General features: G+C 35.9%; 2 protein-coding genes across 3 annotated transcripts in view; one reads left to right on the top strand and one right to left on the bottom strand.

Annotated features, from left to right (window-relative positions):
- Positions 1-218: 218 nt before the first annotated feature.
- On the bottom strand, positions 219-12,229 carry LOC137919283 (threonylcarbamoyladenosine tRNA methylthiotransferase). The gene is made up of 8 exons (XM_068762313.1): positions 12,044-12,229; positions 11,695-11,869; positions 6,780-6,937; positions 4,845-5,111; positions 2,938-3,103; positions 2,223-2,330; positions 1,035-1,200; positions 219-656 (listed from the first exon to the last, which is right to left on the bottom strand). The coding sequence occupies exons 1-8, from the start codon at positions 12,213-12,215 to the stop codon at positions 252-254; spliced, it is 1,617 nt and encodes a 538-aa protein (XP_068618414.1). The 5' UTR covers positions 12,216-12,229; the 3' UTR covers positions 219-251.
- A 5,098-nt stretch (positions 12,230-17,327) lies between these two features.
- Tre1 (Trapped in endoderm 1) overlaps positions 17,328-23,970 on the top strand; it is a 63,486-nt gene continuing 56,843 nt past the window's right edge. For both annotated transcript variants that reach the window (XM_068762293.1, XM_068762292.1), the window contains exon 1: positions 17,328-17,411. The gene's annotated coding sequence lies outside the window, so the exon portion shown is untranslated. The remainder of the gene's footprint in view (positions 17,412-23,970) is intronic.

Below are 23,970 nucleotides of genomic sequence, written 5' to 3'. Positions count from 1 at the left end.
GAATGATCGGGGCTGACTGACCTTGGTTGTGACAGTTGACAAAAGGCTGTATTAAGGTTTGCATTGTTCGAAGACCGAATCCTCTATCTCTCTACAGGCTGGTCTTCGCATCCTGAGCCTGGAAAAATGTACCGAGACATATGTCCAAATCTCCAGATTCAAAGTCATAGGATCGATGCTAGTTTTACTATCTGGGTAAATAATTAAAAATATATATATATTATAAAATACTTTATTAGCTAGAGTATACGCTATAAAAATATCCAAATCAACCTCATCACCAGAGCAACAAACAAAACGAAAACCGGTAAAGGTAACTTCTTCGCATCCCCACCCCTATGTAAACCGGATATTTCACCCTTTTTAAGCGGCTGCGCTACTCCCGCCATCTTTGGCTTGTCTATAGGCTCGCCGACCATAGAGAATTTAGTAGCACCTGTTATATTCACCGTCACCATCTTTCCCATGTACCTCTCCTCCTTCGGCACGAGGACCTGTTCGTAGAACTCGTTGTGGGCCACGAAATAGTTTTTGTCGTGTGATATATCTGTTACTAGCACTTCTTGAACTTCGCCGACTTTATGGCCATACGGCTCGTAAGAACGGAAGAACTCTGATAACTGTTTGGTGCGTTTCTTCACTTCTTGACCTGGCACCTGTGAATGTCATCAACATTAAAAGTAATCCCGACACATTATTCACATTACAACCCGAAACATTATTAACAAGAAAGAGAATATTTCGTGTATATATATTTCAGCAGATCAGTTGTCGCTTACCTAAATCTTCCTAAACACCAATTTGGTGCTGCATATCGGAACTAGCTGTATAAAAGTCCTTTTTTTACTTAGGATGGACTTCCGCAAGGTAACGCCTGAATCTATTAGACATCTGTCTATATATTTAGCCTATACGTTTAGCTTGTATTTTCGCATACATTCGAATGGAGTGGACAAAAATCTACACACAAGTTTCGAAGAAGTCTCTGGCAGCCCCACATAAAACAGCAGAGAGGAGAAGACTTCGTCACTTACCCTGGGCATCTTGGCCGCCGGTGTCCCGGGCCGAGGGAAGAACTGGTTGATGAACAGGGAAGGGAACTTGTACTTTCTGCAGAGGGTCATCGTGTCTTCGAAGTCCTTCTCCGTCTCGGTGGGGAAACCGCAGATGATGTCCGTGGCGATGGTCATACCGGGCACCCTTGCACAAGCAATTATTAATTAATATTCAAGTTGTTCCAATAGGATCTCTTTAAGTGACCACTTATGTTGATGAGAAGAATCGGGAGACCAGTTTGTCACCATTGGGATCGTGCTTTCGCTGCTAACTGGCTTTTGACAATTCCGCGAGTTCAAAGTGGCAAGGCAGATGGCGCCGAGCCCTAAGCTTCTTTTAAGGTAGAGTGACGCTGGAGATTTCCCGCAGGAATCTCGGCTCAAGCTGCTACATACTATTTTCATTAGTAAGAAAAGGACCAATATTTAGCCACTTCCGTCCCTGTTACACCGATTAGTGCGTTACACCTTCGCCCATGTTAAACCGATTAGTGCGTTGACTCTGTGTTTGACACTAATCGGTGTAACATAACTCTTGAAGATGCCCCGTGGAGGGGCGAAACACGTGTTGAGTGATTTGACGATGGCGGTTGTGTAATTCTCATTGTTTGCCGCATACGCATTTATCGGCAGGCTGGCGGGCGGTGCACTTTGTTGCACGACTACCACTGCATGTACGGAAGTGGCTAGGTATTGGTCTTTTTCTTACTTAGGATGGACTTCCGCGAGGTAATGCCTGATTCCATTAAATAAATTGAGAGGTACCGCGAAGAACTCAACACAAAAGCCTCTACAAGGGGACTTCGGCTTCGACGACAGCGTTGGATCCAGAAATCAACGAAAAGATCTACATTCTACTCGATATTTTCAACTTCTGCGAACGCGACTTCAGTAATGGTCCGGATGAGTGAGACAGCGCTATACACGTGTAACAAGAGTGAGAGGGACGGATGGCTCCGTATGACAAGTTCGTGACGTCACGGCCGTAAAAACGCGGGAAATGCAATCCTTTGTGCTGCAATGTATTATGAACCTTTTACTTTTGAAATAAAGTCTAGTTTGAATTAATTTTAATATTCTAACTCTAAATACCTACTCTTCTCATTAAACTGAACAATTAGTAGATTGAGTATACTTCAATAAGAAATGTAATTCAATGCTACTCACTTCTCCCTCAGGAAGTCCACGACGCGCTCGAAGTCTGCACAGGTGTACTCCCGTTTCATGTCAGCCAGGACCTGGTCGCTGCCGGACTGCACCGGCACGTGGAGGAACCTAGCATCGGAAATTACTCACGTAAGATATAAGGAGACCGGATATAGAACAACATTATTAAACAATGAGTATCCAGATCATTTTTGATTTCTGTATAAATGTTATAAGTACAATAATGAATAAAAATGACAATTTTAACCCGTAACAAATAAAAAGGAAGTAAATAAATGTAAATTCAGAAGATGATAAAAATGAGTCGATGTTTGTATGGAAAAGAATGAAAAGGAATGAAAGAATGTAAAGAAAGGGAGAACGAATGGTAAACATAAAAAATGTAAGATAAAGATGAAAATAAAAGATTACTTGAGAAGATTATTAATATAAAAAAGATGTGTACAAATCGAAAGAAAATATGATTCAATATATTTTAAATAACCTTGCTGTTCTGAAGGCTTTTAAATATTAATTTGGTACGCATATTTAGACAATCACAAATATCCTTGACATTACAGCGAAAGAAATTTTTATAGAAAGCAGAGGAATAGAAAGAAAGAAATGGTGATACATGAAAGGGAAGAATTAAACAAAAGAAAAATAAAGTGCATCTGTAAAATAGGGGGTAAACGGGAAGCCCTCAACAACAGGAGCCATAATAAACAGCACTCACTTATAAACCCTCGGATGATGCATGATCTTGGCAACCTCCTCCAGATGCTCCAGTATATAAGGCGGATTGGTCATGCCGAGACGGAGACGGCAGCCCTCTGGGATCACCTCCACCAGCTGCCACAGCAGCTCCGGTAGTGATGTTCCAATATCACGACCATATGTACCTGTAAAACATATATTTATACTGCACTATTCTCATTATGATTTTAGCAGTAAGATGTCCACTGCTGAATATAAACTTTCAAGATAGATTTTCAATGGAAACAGTTGGAAGAGGGTTGAATCTAGAATGTTCCGACGCCCTTAATGGCCACTCGGCATGTGGGCTGTGTGTGGAGCTTCACTCCAGACCATTCAGACCATAGAGGTCATCAGTACAACCCACTTTAACTTACCAAATTGCTGACCCAGTATCGGTTACATTTATGAAAACCCCCTCATTCAATCTCGTAAAGAAATCTCTTTCAGGGATTGGAGCTTGTCAATGACACCATGAATGGGAGACCACGTTTCAACGCCATAAATCATTACTAGTACCACACATTGTGTCACTAGATTAAGTTGGACACGGTTCTGGTCCAGATTTCCCCATGTCATGGTGGATTCTCCACTACCGTCATAGGTCAAACGTAACCTCAAGGAACGTCCTTCGTGCATCTGTAACCCAGGTGTTGCCGGTGGTGTACATAATCACCGGCTATCCCGTGTAACAGATTGCCAGTATTGATTCCAGTAACGGATCAAGGTAGGAATCTCCTAGCTGGTGAAGAACGAGGATAGTCGCCAAACTTTTCTAGAGTTTAGCGGGAAGTACAGAGAAGAAACCCATTAGATCAAACAAAAAGTAACGGAAATTTTGGTTGAATAACAATAAATATTGATAAATAGTGATACCGGTTTAAGAAGTAAAGTAAGCTTAAGAATAGAAAAGAAAAATAAAGAACAAAAAGAATCAAAATTATCGTGTAGCATTTCTGAAGGGAAATAAAGGAAATGAAGTGATGTATGGAAGGAGATAAAGGAATAGATGAGGAGAGAAAGTATGAGAATGACAGGGATAAAAGATGAGAGTTGAAATAAAAATAAATATGTGAAAAACTAATTTTGAAAATAAAGTCCCTGTGGAATCATGACAGGGAGTGAACAAGAGATTTCCAAAAATAGGAGGCCATAAAAAATACACAGCAATAGACCAGACAATAGGCACTGATGTAGTGTTTCGCCTTTTGACTTGAATTTAACATCATATATAATATTATCTATGATAATAAAATAAAATTCCTTAGAGACTTTCTGCAAATATCTGTGAGTAGTGAAAGTGTCTTTTATCCAACACCCTATACCAGTGCTTCCCAAAGCGGCGGCCCACGGCCCTCAGGGGGGCAATTTGAAAATGGAGTCAAGTTTTATCATTTCGCTTTAATATAAAAATCATGTATGTTACATAAGAGGACATAAAAATTTTACAAAGGCTTCAGTGGGACATGTCTTAAAAGAAGTTTGGGTATCACATCTAATATAAGAGTATAAAATTCTCGTGTCACGGTGTTCGAACTTGAACTCCTCTGAAACGGCTTGACCGATTTTTACCAAATTTTATATGCGTATTCAGTATGTCTGAGAATCGGCTACTATCTATTTTTCATACCCCTAAGTGATAAGGGTTGTTCACCCTTAATTTTTTTTTTGAAGCAATTTTTTGTTTTTATTTTTTTATGATACAACATACAAAAATACATACAACCCTAAATTTTCACACCTCTACGATCAACCCTTATTTTTAAATTGAAAATTAAAAATATTTTTTTTGCAAAACAACATTTGCGGGATCAGCTAGTACCTATATATAATACAATTGATCTGAATGGATCTAAGCAGATATCATATTATAAATAAACAACTTACCCGTGTCTTCGCTTGTCAACCAAATCTCACAGACACCTTCCTTGAAAGACTGCCTCGCTCTCTCTACAATTTCCTCCGGAGGGTAACTTCCTAGTTCTCCTCTAGCATGCTTGGTTTTACAGTAAGTACATTGGTTTAAACACCCAGTATTAATGGGTATTATCTCTATAAGAGGGTTTTTTCGCACTTTAGGCAACAGAAGCGATGCCCCACCAGCTTTGCGACCTTCTCCGGTCTTCTTTTGTCCAAACAAACGAACAGTGTGACCTGAAAATTAAATAAGAGTTATATGAAAATTTATTCTTCGTACTATGTGACCATCCCACTGCTACTTAGCAATATGCTGAGCATCTTCTTCTTCTTTTTAACCCATAGACTCCCACCGCTAAGGAATACGCCATAATCGCCACTTGGTAGGCGGTTTGGTGATTGCAGTGTGGTATTATGGTACGCAGAGGACCCTGCTTACTATTCTCTGGAAACTGGTCTATGAGCAGTGGCAATCTGATATAATTAATGCAGAAATTGTAAATTATATGTAAGACTGTATCCTGAGAATCGAATCCGCAGGTTGCAAGGCTACCACTGCACCGCTAGGCTATATTATTTTCGTTAGACCTTACCGTTTTGAAGAGGAGACTACAGGTCTGAAAGTGCAGTTTGGATTTCCACCCACAAAGCCATAGGTGACATTGTCAAGTTCATCAGAAAACTTTGGACGCCAGCCAGTTCTAATACAGTCCTGTTGGATATCTAAAGATGGTGGCCTAGGCCTATGTCCAGCGATGGGGTTCCTGTGTTGAAATGATTATATGATAAGGTAATGATATGACAAGACCACTACCATGAAATTGTACATGACTCTTTCCACATAACATACTATAATTTGACAGACACCAGTAAGCAACTAAACATATCCTCTAGAACAGAGTTCCCCAAACTTTTTTGTGTCGTAGACCCCGTGCCATGTTTTTCCGTGCTGGGTAGACCAGGGGGTCTACAGGTAAGTAGGGACTTACCTGATATTCATTTCCTCTAAATTTCTAATTGTATTTATAGAGAGACGAATTGAACAAGTCAGTGCAAGGTAGCGAAGCTCTGAGACTGCGACTCTCAGGTTTTTACAAGCTCAAAATGTATTGCGACCACAAAGCGAATACCAACATGCTACAAGTTACACAATTTTATAAACGTATATAATATTTTTTTTACTTCTTAGGTACTTTTATAAATAATGTAAATATTTTGATATAGTAAGATAGTATGATGTAAGTAAATAGGTACTATCAGTGTATGTGTTGAGATCCACTATTGCGGACCCCCATTTTCATTTCATGAACCCCCAATTTTTTTTTCGCTGACGTAGACCCCTTACAGGTTGTCATAGACCTCTAGTGGTCGATATAGACCACTTTGGGAATCACTGCTCTAGAACCTCCTTGAATTGGAATGCTACATATATATTGAGTGCAAGTCAAGTGCAAAATCTCCTTTTTCTTTTCAGCCGATGGACATTCACTGCAAGGCATATGCCTCTCCCAAAGATAGCCATGATGACTGGTCCTGCTGCCCGCATCCAGATACTTCCAATGACCTTTGCTATGTCGTTGGTCCACCTAATGGGATACCCATGCCGCATCTACTGGCTCGTGATCGCCACTCAAGAACCTTTCGGCCTCAACGACCATCAGTTGCTAGAGCGATATGCTCCGCCCACTGCCAATTCAGACAAGCAATACTTTGATCAACATCAGTGATCTTTGGTTCTTCTGTCGATATCCTCATTTCTAACTCAATGTAAAATCTTATCTTATGTTATAGAATTTATAATAAAGTTTGTTTAGTAAATATTCTTAGATGTTTTATTTAGACCCTGCTGATAGTTATTTAGAACCGCGTGCATAATCTATATGTGTATTTGTACTTTTAAATTACCTTTTAAGGTTTCTTCAACTATTTCCACAATGCGGTCTATCTGTTGAACACCAACCACACTCAAGCCCTGGAGGTAGGTCGCGCGAGGGGCTCCCTGCGGCACGCACCCTGCCACCACCACATGAATCCCGCGGCTCCGGCATAATTCTATCTCATTCCTGTAACAATATACATTCATTTTTGTTAACCCTTTCGCTACTCCAGTATACTCTGATGGTATGACACCACTAAACGTTAATCACATACCTGGGCTTTTGCTCACATGGTCAAGTGTTATACACAAAAGGAACGGCAACGAGAATATTTTTCGTGCAGCTGGACACAGTACTGGTCCTGATATTGATGGGATGATGAGCATGAGGGATCCACAGAGTACCTTCATCGGTTCAAGGTCAAGGAGAGTCCTTCGTGCTTGTGTAAACCGAGGGTTGACCAGACCGTGCTGCACCTGGTCACCGGCTATCCCGTATTTTAGAGGCAAAAAAAGGAACTGGAAATGCAGGCAGGAAATATTGACTCCTGGATGAGCGATGAAAAAAGTCGCCCTCCATTCCTCTTAAAGTACAACAGTGAAGTAATTTAAAGAAGTCATAAATAAAAATAAAACTAATTAAGAGGGGTCTGAAAAGACCAAAAATATGTATTGTACTTGTATTTTAGAAGTAAACTTTATATTAAAGAACTAAAAAAAATGAAAACAAAAAAAAGGAGGCAAAAATACATTTGATGAAACTGTACTGTAAATAAAAGAAGTAATTTACTGTAGTATTTAAGGAGCAAAAGAGAAGAAAGGTGGTGCACATAAGAAAACAAGTAAACCAGGAGAGTGTAAGATATTGATAAAAAATAGATGAGGAATGAAAGAAATTGTGAAGGATGTAAGGAGAGAAAGAGAAATAAAAATAGGAACATGAAAAAGTTATTTAACACAATAAAAATACCCTGTCCCTGCCTGGATGGAGGCAAATGAGAAAAAAAAGTGCTATACACAGATGTGGATATCATCTATAGGCCTCGCTCGTAGCTAAAAGGTTAAAGATTATTAGAAAAGAGACCTGGTAATCTTGAAGAAGTGACATGAACACACAAGCTTACAGATGGCAAACATTGAAACAATTCCATGGACAGAGCACAGATGTAACAATTACATGAATATGAAACCAAAGCTATTTAACATTTCCCTACAGACCATCTACGAGTTCTTCAATCACATCGCCCTAAAACCTGGTGACGGCGTTCAAAAAACTCATCATCTATCTCATTCTATAGCGGTTTGATAAAATCTGCACCAAAGTTAACATAAATTATTCTTTTTATTTGTTTGTTTAATATGTGAACTTAAAACTATAAAATATTGACAATAATATTAATTATCCTTATCGTTAGAAGACTGACATTTTTAATACATTAAATACTACTACAATGTGATAAACATTAAAAGTAAATTCACGGAATATAGGTTATACCTGGCACAACACTCTCTAGCACCACTTTCTCAACAGGCTCCGTCTCCACTGCGCGTTTTTTAGATCGCACGCTCACATTTTTCCTGCTGGCGTACCTCTCTTTGGGAGTGATATCCTGTGACGATATTAAATCTTCGATATCGTCTATAATCTCACACACGGCACCTGGCATTTTGAAATGTTGACATTATATTTGACAACTGAGTATTTTTTATCACAGTTTGACATTATTGCCGGCCAGTGTTCTCGCTTATCATAATTTATTTGTTGTTCAACAGTCACGTGAAGAACGTGAGCAAGAAGGCACAGGGCCTCTATCGTCAGCTGTGCAGGGCTGCGAAGGTACCTTGGGGTCTGAACTCGGAGGTGATCAGAGCGATGTATCTGGCGGTGCCGGAGCCGACGATTTTGTATGCAGCGAGTGCATGGGCGCCGGCGGCTAGGAAGCTGCTGGTCCGCAGGCAGATGGACGCGGTCCAGCGGGGCTTCGCGCAGAAGATCGCGAGGACCCACAGGACCGCGTCCCTGCACTCGGCCCTTATACTTGCCGGGTTGCTTCCCCTGGACCTTCGGGTCCAAGAAGCAGCCCGCTTATTTGAAATAAGAAAGGGTCATTCCCGGCAGGTGGTAAGGGACCGAGACCTGGAGGTACCGGTCAGCTACCTGAGACTACCGCACCCGTCTGGTCAAGTTGGTGTGGAGTTCTCCTGTCTGGGGGAAAGTGCGGAGGAAGTCCGACTTGCCACCGCGGCTGCCGACTTGGTAATTTATACCGACGGCAGCCGCATAGAAGATAAGGTGGGTGCGGCGTTCTGCGTCAAGCGGGGCGCCGCAGAGCTGTACACAAAAAAGCTCAAGTTGGGCAACTTCTGCACCGTATACCAGGCAGAGCTGCTGGCTCTAGCTGAGGCAACAGGGTACGCGGCCGGCGAGTCAGCGCAAGCCTGCGCCATACTGAGCGACTCGCGGTCCGACCTCGAAACTGTCACAAGATCGGACACCCTCTATCCCTTAGCGTTAAGAGTGAAGGAGAACGTGATGAAAGCGAGAGAAAAAGGGAAGGATGTAAGGTTGTTTTGGGTGAAAGCGCACGCGGGGATGGAGGGGAACGAGAGGGCGGACCAGCTGGCCAAGGAAGCGGCCCTGAAGAGTAAAAGACGACCAGAGTACGAGAGATGCCCTGTTTCATTCGTCAAGCGGCAACTGAGACTGGAGTTGCTCGACGAATGGAACAGGAGGTATGTGGAAGGAACGACGGCTTCGGTGACGAGGATGTTTTTCCCGGACGCCGTCTCAGCCTACCGCGTGCTCCGAAGCATCGAGGTGGACGCGGTCTCGGCCCAGCTCTTCACGGGGCACGGGGGGTTCTCTGAGTACCTTCATAGGTTTAAGCTCAAGGAGGACCCCTCGTGCTTCTGTGAACCGGGCGTGGGCCAGACCGTGATCCACCTTGTGGCCCGGTGTCCCGCATTCGGGGGACTCCGGTTCGGCTTCGAGTGCCGGTCTGGAATTCAAGTCAGGGAGGAGACAATACCCTCCCTGATCAGTGGCGAAAATAAAAAGACATTTTTATCCCTATGTCGAGAAATCGCAAAAAAAGCCATCGACAGAAACAAAACAAACATTGTGTAAAAAATATAAAACAAAATAAAAAGCTAGAAGAACAAAAATGTAAAATAATAGTATAAGACCAATGTTAAACAATGTTAAATAAAATTAAAATTATAAATGTAAAAAGGAGAAAAAAGGGAAGAATGTCAGACGAATAGAGCGAATGAGAAAGAAAGACGAAATGTAACATGAAAGATAGACAAGACTGAAAGATTATGTGAAGAACGATAGAAGAGAAAGACAATCCCTGTCCCACTCAAGATAGGGGTACGAGAGGCCCCCAATAGCGGGGGTCATAAAAAAAAAAAAAACATAAATTATTCTAGTTAAATTATGTTTATGTGAATGAATGATCATAATAAGAATGAAAGAAGAGATGAGAAATAGAAGAAAAAATTCTTTTGAGCAAGAAAGGTCCTCAATAACAGGGCCATTAATAATTCTTAGGCTTTGCCACTGAGAACCAAAGCAGATGGAGGTACATATTAAGAGATATGATCACTGCATGATTGAGGTCACAACCGAAAAAGAGAGAACTAAAAAGAGGGCTGGTCTGTATTGAATGGTAGATGTAAATAGAAAGTTGTAGAATAAAATCATTATTATATGAAAGGCATAAAGGAAATACTTCTCCTCAGATAAATGGCCAATGTCAGTGGTGAGATGTGATTTAGAAATGTATCTATTTAATAGCTAGGATGGTGTGATGATAGACGGCAGGGAATATTACTAACAGCTCCATTGATACTCATTGATAGACACATTGACGGTGACACAAATATTTGAATTTTAAAGAGGTGATGAAAATGGTTTTCAGCAGTTGCAGAGAATCTTCTTATATCCACCTAGCAGTGTTTGCTGTCAATTAATGTATTGTATTAGGATATTGCTCGGACAATATGAAAACCAGCTCCGCTGCGACTCTCACTGAGGTATTGTTCCGAACAATGGACTGACAGTGCCTCTAGCAGCGAGATGCTAATACTAGGTATATTGTAAAATGTATAAATATGAGGTGATAATGAATACAAGATTCGTTCTATCAATTGCATTCGTCTATTCTCTATATCTGCTACAATAGTAAAAAAAGCATGTTCAATATGCATATTACTTCATATTTAAATTAATTGATTTTTACTATCTGTGCCTGCAGAATTTGTACAGCCTTCTGGCTAAATGTCACACTCATTTGCTATCTATTAATGTATGGTACACTCTATTCGAAAATCAAAGTTATTACAGATAATGATATAGTAAAATAAAGCATTTTCATAATGCATATTACTTCACATTAAAATTAATTAAAGTTTATTATCTGTGTCAGTAGACTTTGTACTTCCAGAAGTTGACCAGTCTCATTCCAATAGAAAAAATAAATTAATGTAATATATTTAAGAGAAATAACTTTATCTGAATGATTATAAATAAATAAAAAGCTTTAAAACTCTGTTGGCAAATGAGCTATACATTCACCTCTTAAACTTTGATATATATTACTCATCACCTGTATATTGATTTCGAAAAAATTTAGTAACCAAGAATGCTTCTGAGACTTACAATTTGCATTTAAATACAGAAAACAACTGTGTGAATATTAAGGTGACCAGAAAGTAATGTTGCTTTTACTTAAGTTAAATTCACTTGACTACATTTTTAACAAGTTTTTATTTCTGATCAACAATATATTTAACTTCTTTATCAACAACCTTTTGACATCTAGAATATAAAATCAATGCCGCAGTTGTGAAATTCAATCGGTTTATCTGTAAAATATGTCGGCAGAAACAACATTACTTTCTGGTTCCACTAATATATTTTCCTTAAGAAAGAGAGCTCACTTAAAATGATCTTCAGCAGGACTCTTCACTGTGCAGGAGTTAAGAAGCCACAGCTGTGCTTGCCACTTGTCCTCAGTGAGTGGATACCCATGGGCCGCCAACAGCCCTGCCATGTACTCGGAATCGGAATTGTTGTGTGCACAACCCCATGTCTTTACATAGATTGTTTGTGTACCTGCCAACATCAAAATAATTTTTTTGTTTGTTTAATATATGAACTTAAAACTTGAAAATATTGTCAATATTATTATATCGCCTTATCGTTAAAAGACTGACATTTTTTTAATACATTAAACACTACTACAATGTGATAAACATTAAAAGTAATTTCACGGAATATAGGTTATACCTGGCACAACACTCTCTAGCACCACTTTCTCAACAGGCTCCGTCTCCACTGCGCGTTTTTTAGATCGCACGCTCACATTTTTCCTGCTGGCGTACCTCTCTTTGGGAGTGATATCCTGTGACGATATTAAATCTTCGATATCGTCTATAATCTCACACACGGCACCTGGCATTTTGAAATGTTGACATTATATTTGACAACTGAGTATTTTTTTATCACAGTTTGACATTATTGTAGGCCAGTGTACTCGCTTATTATTACTTATTTGGATTATTATTTTTGTTAATTGGATCAGATTCAGTAAATAATTAGAAAACAACTTAGTTAAAAACTTTAATAATTATTTTGAATCATAAAATTTTTCAGATACATATATACAAGATATATGTTATCTATTTACAGTAAATAATTATGAAACCATTAAGAAGTTTTTACATAGTGACAGATTAATTATGAATCACTTGATGTATTTTGATTTTGTAATGAGAATTATGACAGTATTTACAATACATTTTAATAATAACTTCTTTCGATTTTGTGGCCAAATTTTTATCATTGATATTTGGTTTGCCATATAGGATCTAATGAAATAGATTTAAAATTATTAGACCATACTTATGGCACAGGGTTTGAAATAAGCAGTGGCGTACCTAGGGGGGGGCGGTGGGTGCGGTCCGCACCGGGCGGCACTTACCTTGGGGCGGCATTTTTTAAATTTACTCATAGTTGTAAAAAGCAACATATTCATTTCATATTTATTTTCTTTCTTGAATAATAAATTAAAATTCTGTTCCCAACATTGTAATTTTGTTAAGAATTTTTTTAACAATTTCAATCAGTGTCGGTAGTTGCGAAAGAAGCTTCTCAAAATTGAAGTTGATAAAAAATTATCTTCGTTCTACAATGAGTCAATTAAGACCAAAAACTCTTGCAATATTGCCAATAGAACAAGAAATTACAAATAATTTTAATTTTGAGAGCATTATCCACGATTTTTCTAGTATGAAAGCTAGAAAGAAGAGTAGATATTATATAAATATGTTTACGAGTGCATACACCTATGTCTAAAAAAATTTACTCTGTGTATTAATTAATATTGATTAAATAACTTAATAATTTATTTATGTATATTAATTTATAAAAAACCACTATTTGATTGACTTATAATAGAAGGGGCGGCAAACTGGAGATCGCCCCGGGCGGCAAAAGTTCTTGGTACACCACTGGAAATAAGTTAGATAATTTTAAAAAGTTATCAGGGTAGGTAAGGTTATTTAAAAAGTATCTCAGTTTCATCATCACCATATTTATGTCAGCTGGTAGAGGCCCACTGCAAGACAAAGACCTTCCCCATAGAACACCACGATGACCGGTTTTAAGCTGCCCGTATCTAGATCGGATCAAATCGGATCAATCGGATCAAAGTATTTAAATGTACAAAAATGACACAGAGCCGAAGAAAAATGTTAAAAAAAAATTAAAAAGATGTTAAATTGTCTTCGTGACAGAAGACTATTTCCTTTAAATCGGTTATTCAATATAATATAGTCTAATTGTCAAAAAACAGCAATGTCTGAAACAAATTCCTTGTAAATAGGTTATCCTAGGTCAACAGTTTTTAATACAAAGAAATGGCTAACTTGGGCATTCGTGTAACGGCAAAAACCTTAACGTATTAACTTGTTGAATTATGAAATATAAAATGTCACCTTGATATATTAACAATATTTCTCTAATGAATATCATAGAGGATCATACTTACTAATTATACTAGAGGCGGTAACGTAGTAATAAATTTAAATAATCAATGACATTAAAAGATATATGCAGATGTAAAAAGAAGCTTGTTCAATGGAACCCCAATAAAATCGTCACATCCTATTAATAATAGCGGGATTATAAGCTCACAATTTTATATTTGCACTTCATTAGTTCCTTATTACAACGGGGTAAAGAATATTTTACAACGGTTTAATTTTGTTATTTTTGCATCACGATGACAATACGTCGTACAGCTGCCATAGTAAACGATAATGGCGCGATACCTTTGGCCTCTCCTATCAAATTTACCGCCATTTATAAGTACAGGTATTTAAATATAATATACGTTATTGATACACGTATATTATATACATTTTAAAGTATTATATAAATTTTGTCAATAATTCCATAAGTTCTTTAGCGCACAAAATGTTTTAATTTTTCAACGGAATCCAAATATGAAACAAGTTTTCTATTTAATATAAGTAATTAAGTACAGTTTGGCAATTATGAAAAAATAAAAAAACCCTTTTGAAATGTTCGCCGCGACAACGCAACAACGATTTTTTTACAAAATTTTCAATAAAATTTGGCAAAATGCCAAGTCTGTTTAAATAATCACGTCATATTTTTTTTTGTTGCGCACATGAACTCATTGTTATTACCGTCTGTTTTTTGTTAATAAGTACACGTTTTATTAATGTACATTGAAAAAGAGAAGAATGTCTTAACATAGAGGTATTGAATATTTAAATATAGACTCTAAATACAGAAATATTAAGTATAATTATAACAAATCACTTAAGAAGTCAAAATTCTTAACTTTTTAAATAATAATTTTAGCTTATAATTCGTAATCGATTCGGTTGGCTCAATATAGTCTCGATCTTATAGAGCTGTCTTTTGAGATATTATGTAATTGAGAAGTAAGTTTATCGTAAAAAAAACTAAAATAGAAATTTCTCACATAAAGTTTTAGAGAAATCTTAACACATTAGCATATACAATGATTTTCCAATCGTCGAGTTTTGCTTCTAAGCGGTCTGTTTATTCCGATAACTTACAACCGGATTCTTGCGTATAAAAAATATTAACCGATGATTGAATATGGCGGCCATTTTTTCTCGTTTAGAAACCGTTTTATGAATGTTTTTCTCAAAAAAAGATAAAATTTTACCCATAAACTAAACGTAATAACTCTTATTATAAATCATTATTATTACGAAAAAAGAAATATCAGGCAAAAAATATACGATTAAAATAATTTGGAAGTAATAATCATATAAATGTAATTATCCTTTTACAAATACGGTAAACACTGACTATTGTTTACCCATAGTGTTAATAAGTACAACAAATATGGTGAATATTGTTACTGCCTCACATAAGTGGTATAATAATATTTATTAATTTATAATATTAATAATTTTAACCACTACTGGTGGTTACATATAAAAATAAATAAAAAAAATACATTTAATACATCTATATTTAATTATAATTTTAATTTATTGTAAATTATTTTTTTTAAAGTATACAAGTTACAGATAAACCAAAATTGGCGGCAATCTTGACATTAAAAACGAAATTTAGTTAACCTATAATAATTGGTGTACATAGATTTATCGACCATGTTTACTTTATTGTTTTAAGAATAGAGTTTCGTAAAAAATGTATGTAAATTTAATTATCGGATTTTAAATGCCAGATCTAATAAAAATATAATATTATATTAAACTACGATGTTTGCACAACTAATTGAAGATATAATACTTGAGTAAATATAAATATTGATTTAGTGATGAAATCAACATATCCTTCAAACATTACGTTATAAGAACTTTGTAATAACAATTCTAACCTAAGTAATGTAATCTGTAATAAATACATTTGAAATCATGTGAAACATTCCATCGCTGAAACTATTTGATAATTTTAAATTTACGTTCTGTTAATAAAATCTAATTGTTTACATATTTAAATTTTAAACCTATCCTCCATGTACGATCAAACAGATGCCACAATACAAATTTATTTTAAAGAGACCACTGTGTTATACGAATTCAATTTGCGAGGCATCCACACACGCTTGGCCGACTAGTACTATGACCATATTGAAGTTATAAAAATACGGACTTATGTATATTAATTACATTCTCTGCGTGTTAAGATTACCTTAGATTTTTTTTAAACCAATATTTTTATTTCATTAATTAAAGTACGTTATAAAATATATAATAACATAAAAATGGTAATCGTTAAAAAAAACACTGAGTTAATTGCAATTTGTATAAGAGTTTTTATGACAAATTTAAAAATAATTGAATAAACAAGAATGAAATGAGTTCTATTTAATTTTATACTTAAATCTATATAAATATTTTAATAAATACAGCATCATTTATATTTTAAAGAAGGTTTGAATAAGGACAACATATCATGATTTATGTATTTTCATGAACAGCTGGTTTTTAGACGGTTAAGATAAAAAAGCATAATTTTCTTATATATATCCAGATTTTCTTATAAAAACTCAACTATATGACTCCTAGTTTTGTTCGTTTTATTGTTGATGCTTTAAAAGTCATTATAATCATAACAGTAGATAGACGCCCACTTCAAGGCTCAGGTTACTTTCAAAGATCGCCACGATGAACGGTACTGCGGTGTCGGCATCCTGCGATTTCCCGTGGCTTCACTATGTCTTCAGTACACCTAGAGGGTGACATACTCAGGACGCGTTTACCAGCTCTTGGTCGCGCCACTCGCGAATCTTCCAGCACTAACTTGCTTGGCTTGAACAGTCCCTAGTCGCTTTAAAAGTCTTCTTGGAAATAATATTTTTTATAGCAGATATTGCTTTAAGAACATCTTATTACTTTAATCTCGATTATAATAATATATTACACAAAGCATTGCCAACAGTAGAGTATAGGCTACACGCAATTAAAAATCACAATTGCTGCCGTAACGTGAAAAAAAGTAGATCCGTCAAAGGAATACCACCACTAAGGAATAAGAAATTCGAGAACGTGTACAATTAAAAAGTCTTTATTTATAATCGTATCCATAGTCAATACAAACATTTATATTAGAATTAATCATAATAGAAATAAAATAAATATGTAAATACTAATATTGAAAATGAGAGTACCTTGATATATTGGTAAAAGATTTAAAATTAACTGAAAAAGCTGCGATATATATATAGGAAGAGAAAAATAGACGGAATTATGAAATGAAGAAAGGAATGATAGAGATTGTGAAGAATGGAAGAAGAGGATTAAAATTTAATAAAGAAAGTAAATCCCTGTTCCAAACAAAATAGGTATTGGAACGAGAGATCTCCAATAGCGGGCGCCATTTAAACAGGAAAAAAGAAAAATCGTATCCATAGCAGGAAAATTCCGGAATAATACAAAATCATAGGTTCCCTACACAACTCTCCGAGTAGAGGGGTAACGCAGCCAACAACCACAATTTACTAGTCAGTGTAGAATGGATTCTCGTAAAGGGAAGTAGTGTTGTCAGCCATTTTGTTTAAAATCGCGTGTGTGGAATACATGTTAAAAAGTTTTGTTGTTATATTGTATGTGATAATTAACATGTAAGTATATTAATTTAATTAAATAATTAATAAAATTATTATAAAAACTTACCAAGGGCTACTACATAAATTTTAAGTAATTTTGGAGAAATCTCTTGATTTGTTTATAATACTTATGTATGCGTATTGTATTTAATGGCTTACATTTTATTCTCAATTCATTTTAAAATATGTTCATGTCATATCTAAGTTAATATATATGTTTCGTATGTAACTTACTTGAAGAATTCTATCGCTTACAAACAAATATAATCTTTTGCTTTTATAGGAAGGTATATGTAAAACAGAGGTTGTTAAACAAGCGTATTATCATTTTTTTTTCTCTAAGTTAAAATGGCTGCTGTCAAAGTTATGTATATCACAATGAAGTCTTATTTACTAAAAAATTTAAATTTTAAAAGATTTATTTTTACTATAATTAATATATACATATAGTTTGTAGTCTATATTTCAAGCCGACAGATGAACGAGTTAGAATGCCTTAAAAACAATGCGATATGTTTTTTTATGTTTGCCTGCAGTTCTTTTGGCTGTTAGAAAAAAAAACAAAACCCTCGCACGAGCCTACGGTCTATCGCCTTTCGACCACCTGTTGGTGTGTTGTGTTCATCAAATTAGTTAAAAATCCTCACATATAATAATGTAGAAAATGCATATTAGTTTATTACACACGTTGATTGGTTTTAGGAGTAAAAGGTTTAAATTGGTGACTGTATATCTTATTTGTTTACAATTAACGAACGAAAGACTGTTCACAAATCAATGGTTACCATAATAAAAAAAGATTTTCAAAAATTCGTATATACATCATATTAAAATTAATTATTATTTATTATCTGTCTCTGCAGAGGTACAGTCTGAAGTTATTTGACAAGTTATAAGTCTAAGAGAAATAGATGTTCATTAATATATTGATTTTAAAAGACCCAATGGGTCTGTAACGGTTTGACAAGACCGAGTGTTGCCATATTAAAAACATAAAACAGTTATTGCTTAATGTTGAATGTATAGCTTATTTGCTGTCAATTTCCGTATTTTACACCATTTAAAATCAATGGTTTAAGAAATAATAAACAAAATAATGACGTTATAGTAAAAATACCGTTTTGAATTATTATATATTAAGTTATTTATATTAATATTTCACTAAAAAATAAAGTATTGTTACATACATCACAGTGATCACTCTATATACGGTGACAGGCAGGCCAATAACTTATGTGTGGTAATAAATAAAAATAAAGATTAAGATATAATGTCGGTAAAAAAAAGAAAATGTAAAATAAGAAATAAAAACATATAGTAGAAATAAGGACATTTGAAATTATAACTAACTGTGATACTGAAGAATATGATGAAGGAAGAAAGACGATGTGTGATGAGTGATAATAAAAGGAAGAGAACAAAAGGAAATGTGACAAATAAAAGATATAGTAACAGAAATTGTGAAGAACGAGAGAGAAGGCAAGTAAAAATCATTATTAAATAAAATCCTTGTCCTATAACATGATAGGGGGAACTACAGACACTCAAAAACGAGGGTCATAGAAAAACTTCTGGCGGTATAATGTCTACAGGAACAGATAGTAAATAATAATTAATTTTAATATATAGTAATTAGAATTTTGAAAACTTTATAATCTATGTTAAGTAAGGAAAGGACCAATATTTAGCCACTTCCGCATATGCAGCGGTAGTCGTGCAACAAAGTGCACCGCCCGCCAGTCCGCTGATAAATGCCCAACACAGAGTCACTAATCGGTGTAACATAACTCCTGAAGATGTCCAGTGGAGGGGTGAAACACGTGTTGAGTGGTTTAACGGTGACAGTTATACATACATACGCATTTATCAGCGGGCTGGCGGGCGGTGCATTTTGTTGCACGACTACCACTGCATATGCGGAAGTGGCTAAATATTGGTCCTTTTCTTACTTAGGATGAACTTCCGCGAGGTGACGCCTGATTCCATTAAATAATCTATGTTATTTGTTAGTAGTAAAATCATTAACTTTTAGATATAGTAAATATGCTATATAATCACATCCTTTATGTATATAGTAAATCGTCCTGTGCATCGCACTTATGGGCATTTCTTCATCATTTTAGCTAATGGACGCTCACTGCAAGGCATAAGCTTCTCCCAAAGACCGTAATAATGACCGGTACTGCACTGCCCGCATTCGGTGACCTCCCGACCTTAATCATGCTGTTAGACCCACTTATGGGCGGTCTGCCCACGCGGTCTTATGGTATACTAGTAAAATATTAAAATGATAATAAATTAGAAACCTAATTAAATGTATAGTAATATGAAATTTCTCTAAAGATACGATTTCGACTTACTATATCAATAACGGGGCTATCACATGATCTCTCAACTCGACCCGAATATAATCTGTGCAATATGTCCGCTAAATATTTGTTAAACTACCTATTTATATATACACACACAAACACACACATACACACACTTAATTGTTTCCATTTGACAGACGTATTCGAAATTTAAAAATATGAAAAATTTTATCATCGCTTTTTTATTGTATTTTGTACATATAATTTTTACATATATGTACAATAAAATTTCACAATCAATTTCATATCTGCCACTATTAAAGTACATTATTCTATCTGAAAATACTGTACTGATGTTAATGCATGGAATTAAATGTTGTTGATGGTCAGGAAGCTAATTATTGTCGCGCGCTCTTTATAAAACTACCAGGGTGAATCAAAAAGTTCTTAGAAGTGCATATATATGAAATCTTTTTGGATCAAGTTCGATACTCAAAGTAAAGAGTGTCTATCACACTATATTTATGCAGACTGTCACTTATTTTTGTCAGTTCGTTCGCATGTAATAAATTTTTTGGTGCAACGAGTTGCTAAAAAGTCAAAATTATGGATAAAAGTGAGTTACGTGCGGTGATAAAATATCTCAGTTTGAAAAAAATGTCTACGAAGGAAATTTTTTTGGACATTCAGCAGACATTAGGGGGTGATGCTGTACCCTATTCTACGGTTGCGTACTGGGTGGCTGAATTTAAAAGAGGTAGATCAAGCTGTAAAGATGACCCGCGTTCTGGGCGGCCTTCAACCTCCGTTACAGAAGAAAATGTCAAAAAGGTTGAGAATCTGGTTTTGGAAGACAGAAGAATGACTATAAAACATATAGCTGAGATCCTAAAGATATCTTTTGGTAGCGTTCAATCCATTTTAATTGATTCACTGGGGTTCAAAAAAGTGTCTGCAAGATGGGTGCCACGAATGTTAACTGACGAAAACAAAAAGCGACGTTTGGAAATTTCCAAGCGTAATCTCGAAATATTCCAGCGTGATTCGGATAATTTTTGCCGTCGTCTTGTCACCATGGATGAAACGTGGGTCTACCATTTTGATCCTGAAACTAAAAGACAAAGCATGTCTTGGAAACGACCAACCTCTCCATCCATTAAGAAATTTAGAGTTGCTCCTACCGCTGGCAAAGTTATGGCCTCTGTGTTCTGGGATAGTGAAGGAATCCTTTTTATTGATTACATGCCAAAAGGCCAGACGATTACTGGACCCTATTATGCAAATTTAATCCCGAAAGTGCGTGAAGCGATTAAAGAAAAACGTCGTGGAAAACTGTCGTTGGGCGTGTTGTTCCTTCAAAATAACGCTCCTGCTCATCGATCGGAAGTTGCGCTCAACGCAATCCGCTGTGCTGGCTTCAATCTCCTTGACCACCCACCATATTCTCCGGACTTAGCCCCAAGTGATTTTCACTTATTTCCAAAATTAAAAGAGGAAATTCGTGGAACAAAATTTCACGGTAATGACGCGGTTATAGCTGCCGTAGAGGACTTTTTCGAGAGTCAAGAAAATAATTTTTTTTCACAAGGAATAAGGAAGTTAGAAACGCGTTATTCTAAATGCATTGCCTTGGAGGGAAATTATGTAGAAAAATAAAATATTATTATTTAAATCTTTGCATTTTTTAATATTGATTCCAAGAATTTTTTGATTCACCCTCGTATATTTGTAAAGAGCAACTGTTGAGTTTCTCGCTGAAACAGCCAATTTGAATAAAGAATGTTTTGATTTATAAAATAAATTTTTAAATCATATTTGACGTTGTAATTCTTTATTGCCAGTTCAAAAGTGTTTATGTTGTAAAAATTTAAGAAAAACTTTTGTTATAAATATCCTATTATAGTGTGAAGGATTTTTTATTTGATAATAGAGCTTGGGAATGAATTACTTTACTACTGTATAAAGGGTGTTGTAAAAGTGACCACAATATATTTTTTGTTTGAGTTTCTCATATTGTCTGTATCTAGTTTATATAAAATCGGGTTCTTCTGAAATTCTTTTATGACGTCAAGCGGTCACTGTTAAATCGGTGTTTCCCAACGTTAGGCCTTCGCCCCTGTGGGTACAATTTTATTGTGGAGGAGTGCAATTAGAAAATTCTACACGAGTTTAACCTTATCGCTTTGATATAAAAATTATTTATGTTATATAGGTGGGCATAAGAATTTTAGAAAGCCTTAAGTAGAGTATGGCATAAAAAAGGTTGTGAAACACAGCCTTATATCATCGTCTCTGTTTAGTTTATTTCGTTAAAAGCTAACTTGAAAACTTACATCTTGTATTTTTTTTAAAAAATTCCTCTGAAAACGTTACTCGGAAAATACATTCTTTGTTGGACAGTACTGTCTCTTTTTTACACAGGGCACATGAAGGTACAGTTTCTGGCGATAAATATTGCACATCGACCTTTAGAAAGACACAATCGGCTAATTTCGGCTTTGTAGAGCGTTATCTCTGTCGCACGAAATACAACAACTGACAAAACGTCACATTTGTAGTGTGGGACAGAGATAACGGTCTACGTAGCCGAAATTAGCCGATTGTCTCATTCTAAAGGTCGATGTACAATATATATCGCTGGGTATTGTATGAACCTTTTGAATATTAATAAATATATAAAAAATTAACAAATAAAAATGTTTGTAAAATCATATTTCGACATACCATCATGAAATTCTCTTAAAATTGAAATAACATTTGAAAGCGTTCACTTTATTCACGTTGATTTGATATAGATGTAAAAATCTATACATTTTAATCCAATAACTAATCATCCTGTATATTTAGCATTTTTTTTAAATTAGAAAGCTACGTCTTGAAGTTGTACTATGATTCAACGTAGTTAATATAGCCTGCCGTCATTTGGGTCGCACGGCTATCTCGATGAGCCAAACCATTAGGCGAGTGGTAAATTATATCCAGTAACTGTCAACTGACACATCATACAGCCGATACACACACACATCGCGCCAACAATCCTGATAAATATGCCTTCAGGAATAGGCCTTGTACATCCAACGTTTTAGGTACACAGGGACATTATTTTTCTTAACCCTTTTCTTGATAATGTATCTGTAATGCCTTCAGGAATAGGCCTGGTACATCCAACGTTTTAGGTACACAGGGACATTATTTTTCTTAACCCTTTTCTTGATAATGTATCTGTAATGCCTTCAGGAATAGGCCTGGTACATCCAACGTTTTAGGTACACAGGGACATTATTTTTCTTAACCCTTTTCTTGATAATGTATCTGTAATGCCTTCAGGAATAGGCCTGGTACATCCAACGTTTTAGGTACACAGGGACATTATTTTTCTTAATCCTTTTCTTGATAATGTATCTGTAGAGATATATCAGAATTAAAAAAAATAGTGGCGTCAATTTTGAAGGCAAAGTAATAATTTGTATGTGAATTTTAAAGTGATTTCTTAATTTTCGAACGCTTGTTCAGTTTTTTTCTGTTGGCATAATTGGGTCTTAAAAGTCAAGTGGTATGAATATTAATGTAATATTAAAAAAAAAATATGCCGAGTTAAGGGTTAATAAGTTATACACTTAATAATCTTATTCCTCAAAATTTGTCCAAAAAACCAAGGAAACGGACATGTCCGACGTCTGGAGTTAACCAACTGGTCACCCTGACACCAAAGACCAGGATCTACCGATCACGCAGTCGCCGGGTTACTGGTGCACGTACTCCAAACAACCAGACCTGCTGTTCAGATAGCGAATCTACTGAACCCGAGTATCTTTAGCGATAGAATACGGAAATATCAATATATTTTAAATATTTAACGGAATCAGGCGTTACCTTGCGGAAGTCCATCCTAAGTAAGAAAAGGACCAATATTTATTTAGCCACTTCGGCAAACGGAGTCAACTCTGTGTTTGGCACTAATCGGTGTAACATAACTCCTGAAGATGCCCCGTGGAGGGGTGAAACACGTGTTGAGTGATTTGACGGTGGCAGTTGTGTAATTCGCATTGTTTGCCGCATACGCATTTATCAGCGGGCTGGCGGGCGGTGCACTTTGTTGCACGACTACCACTGCATGTGCGGAAGTGGCTAAATATTGGTCCTTTTCTTACTATCAATATATTGTATTGTAAGAAGTAGATCTTTTTATATGACCCTCCTTTTTTTGGGAGATTCTCTTTCATCCCCTAATTTGAATACACTGGGATTATTTTTTACAAAAT

This window comes from Battus philenor, unplaced genomic scaffold, assembly GCF_028537555.1.
Source record: "Battus philenor isolate CCGP_79_NKW_IND1 unplaced genomic scaffold, ilBatPhil1.0.hap1 SCAF_16, whole genome shotgun sequence".
Taxonomy (NCBI): domain Eukaryota; kingdom Metazoa; phylum Arthropoda; class Insecta; order Lepidoptera; family Papilionidae; genus Battus; species Battus philenor.
The sequence above is the reverse complement of the archived record's forward strand: the minus strand, read 5'-3'. Positions and strand labels throughout refer to the sequence as shown.

What these genes read in the sequence shown, in the direction of transcription:
- LOC137919283 (XM_068762313.1), bottom strand. Translation starts at nt 12,215, where the DNA reads ATGCCAGGTGCCGTGTGTGAGATTATAGACGATATCGAAGATTTAATA. An exon ending in GTGGACTTCCTGAGGGAGAA is followed by an intron (nt 1,201 to 2,222) that starts GTGAGTAGCATT and finishes TGCTTGTGCAAG; the next exon opens with GGTGCCCGGTATGACCATCG. An exon ending in CGGCGGCCAAGATGCCCAGG is followed by an intron (nt 657 to 1,034) that starts GTAAGTGACGAA and finishes TGACATTCACAG; the next exon opens with GTGCCAGGTCAAGAAGTGAA.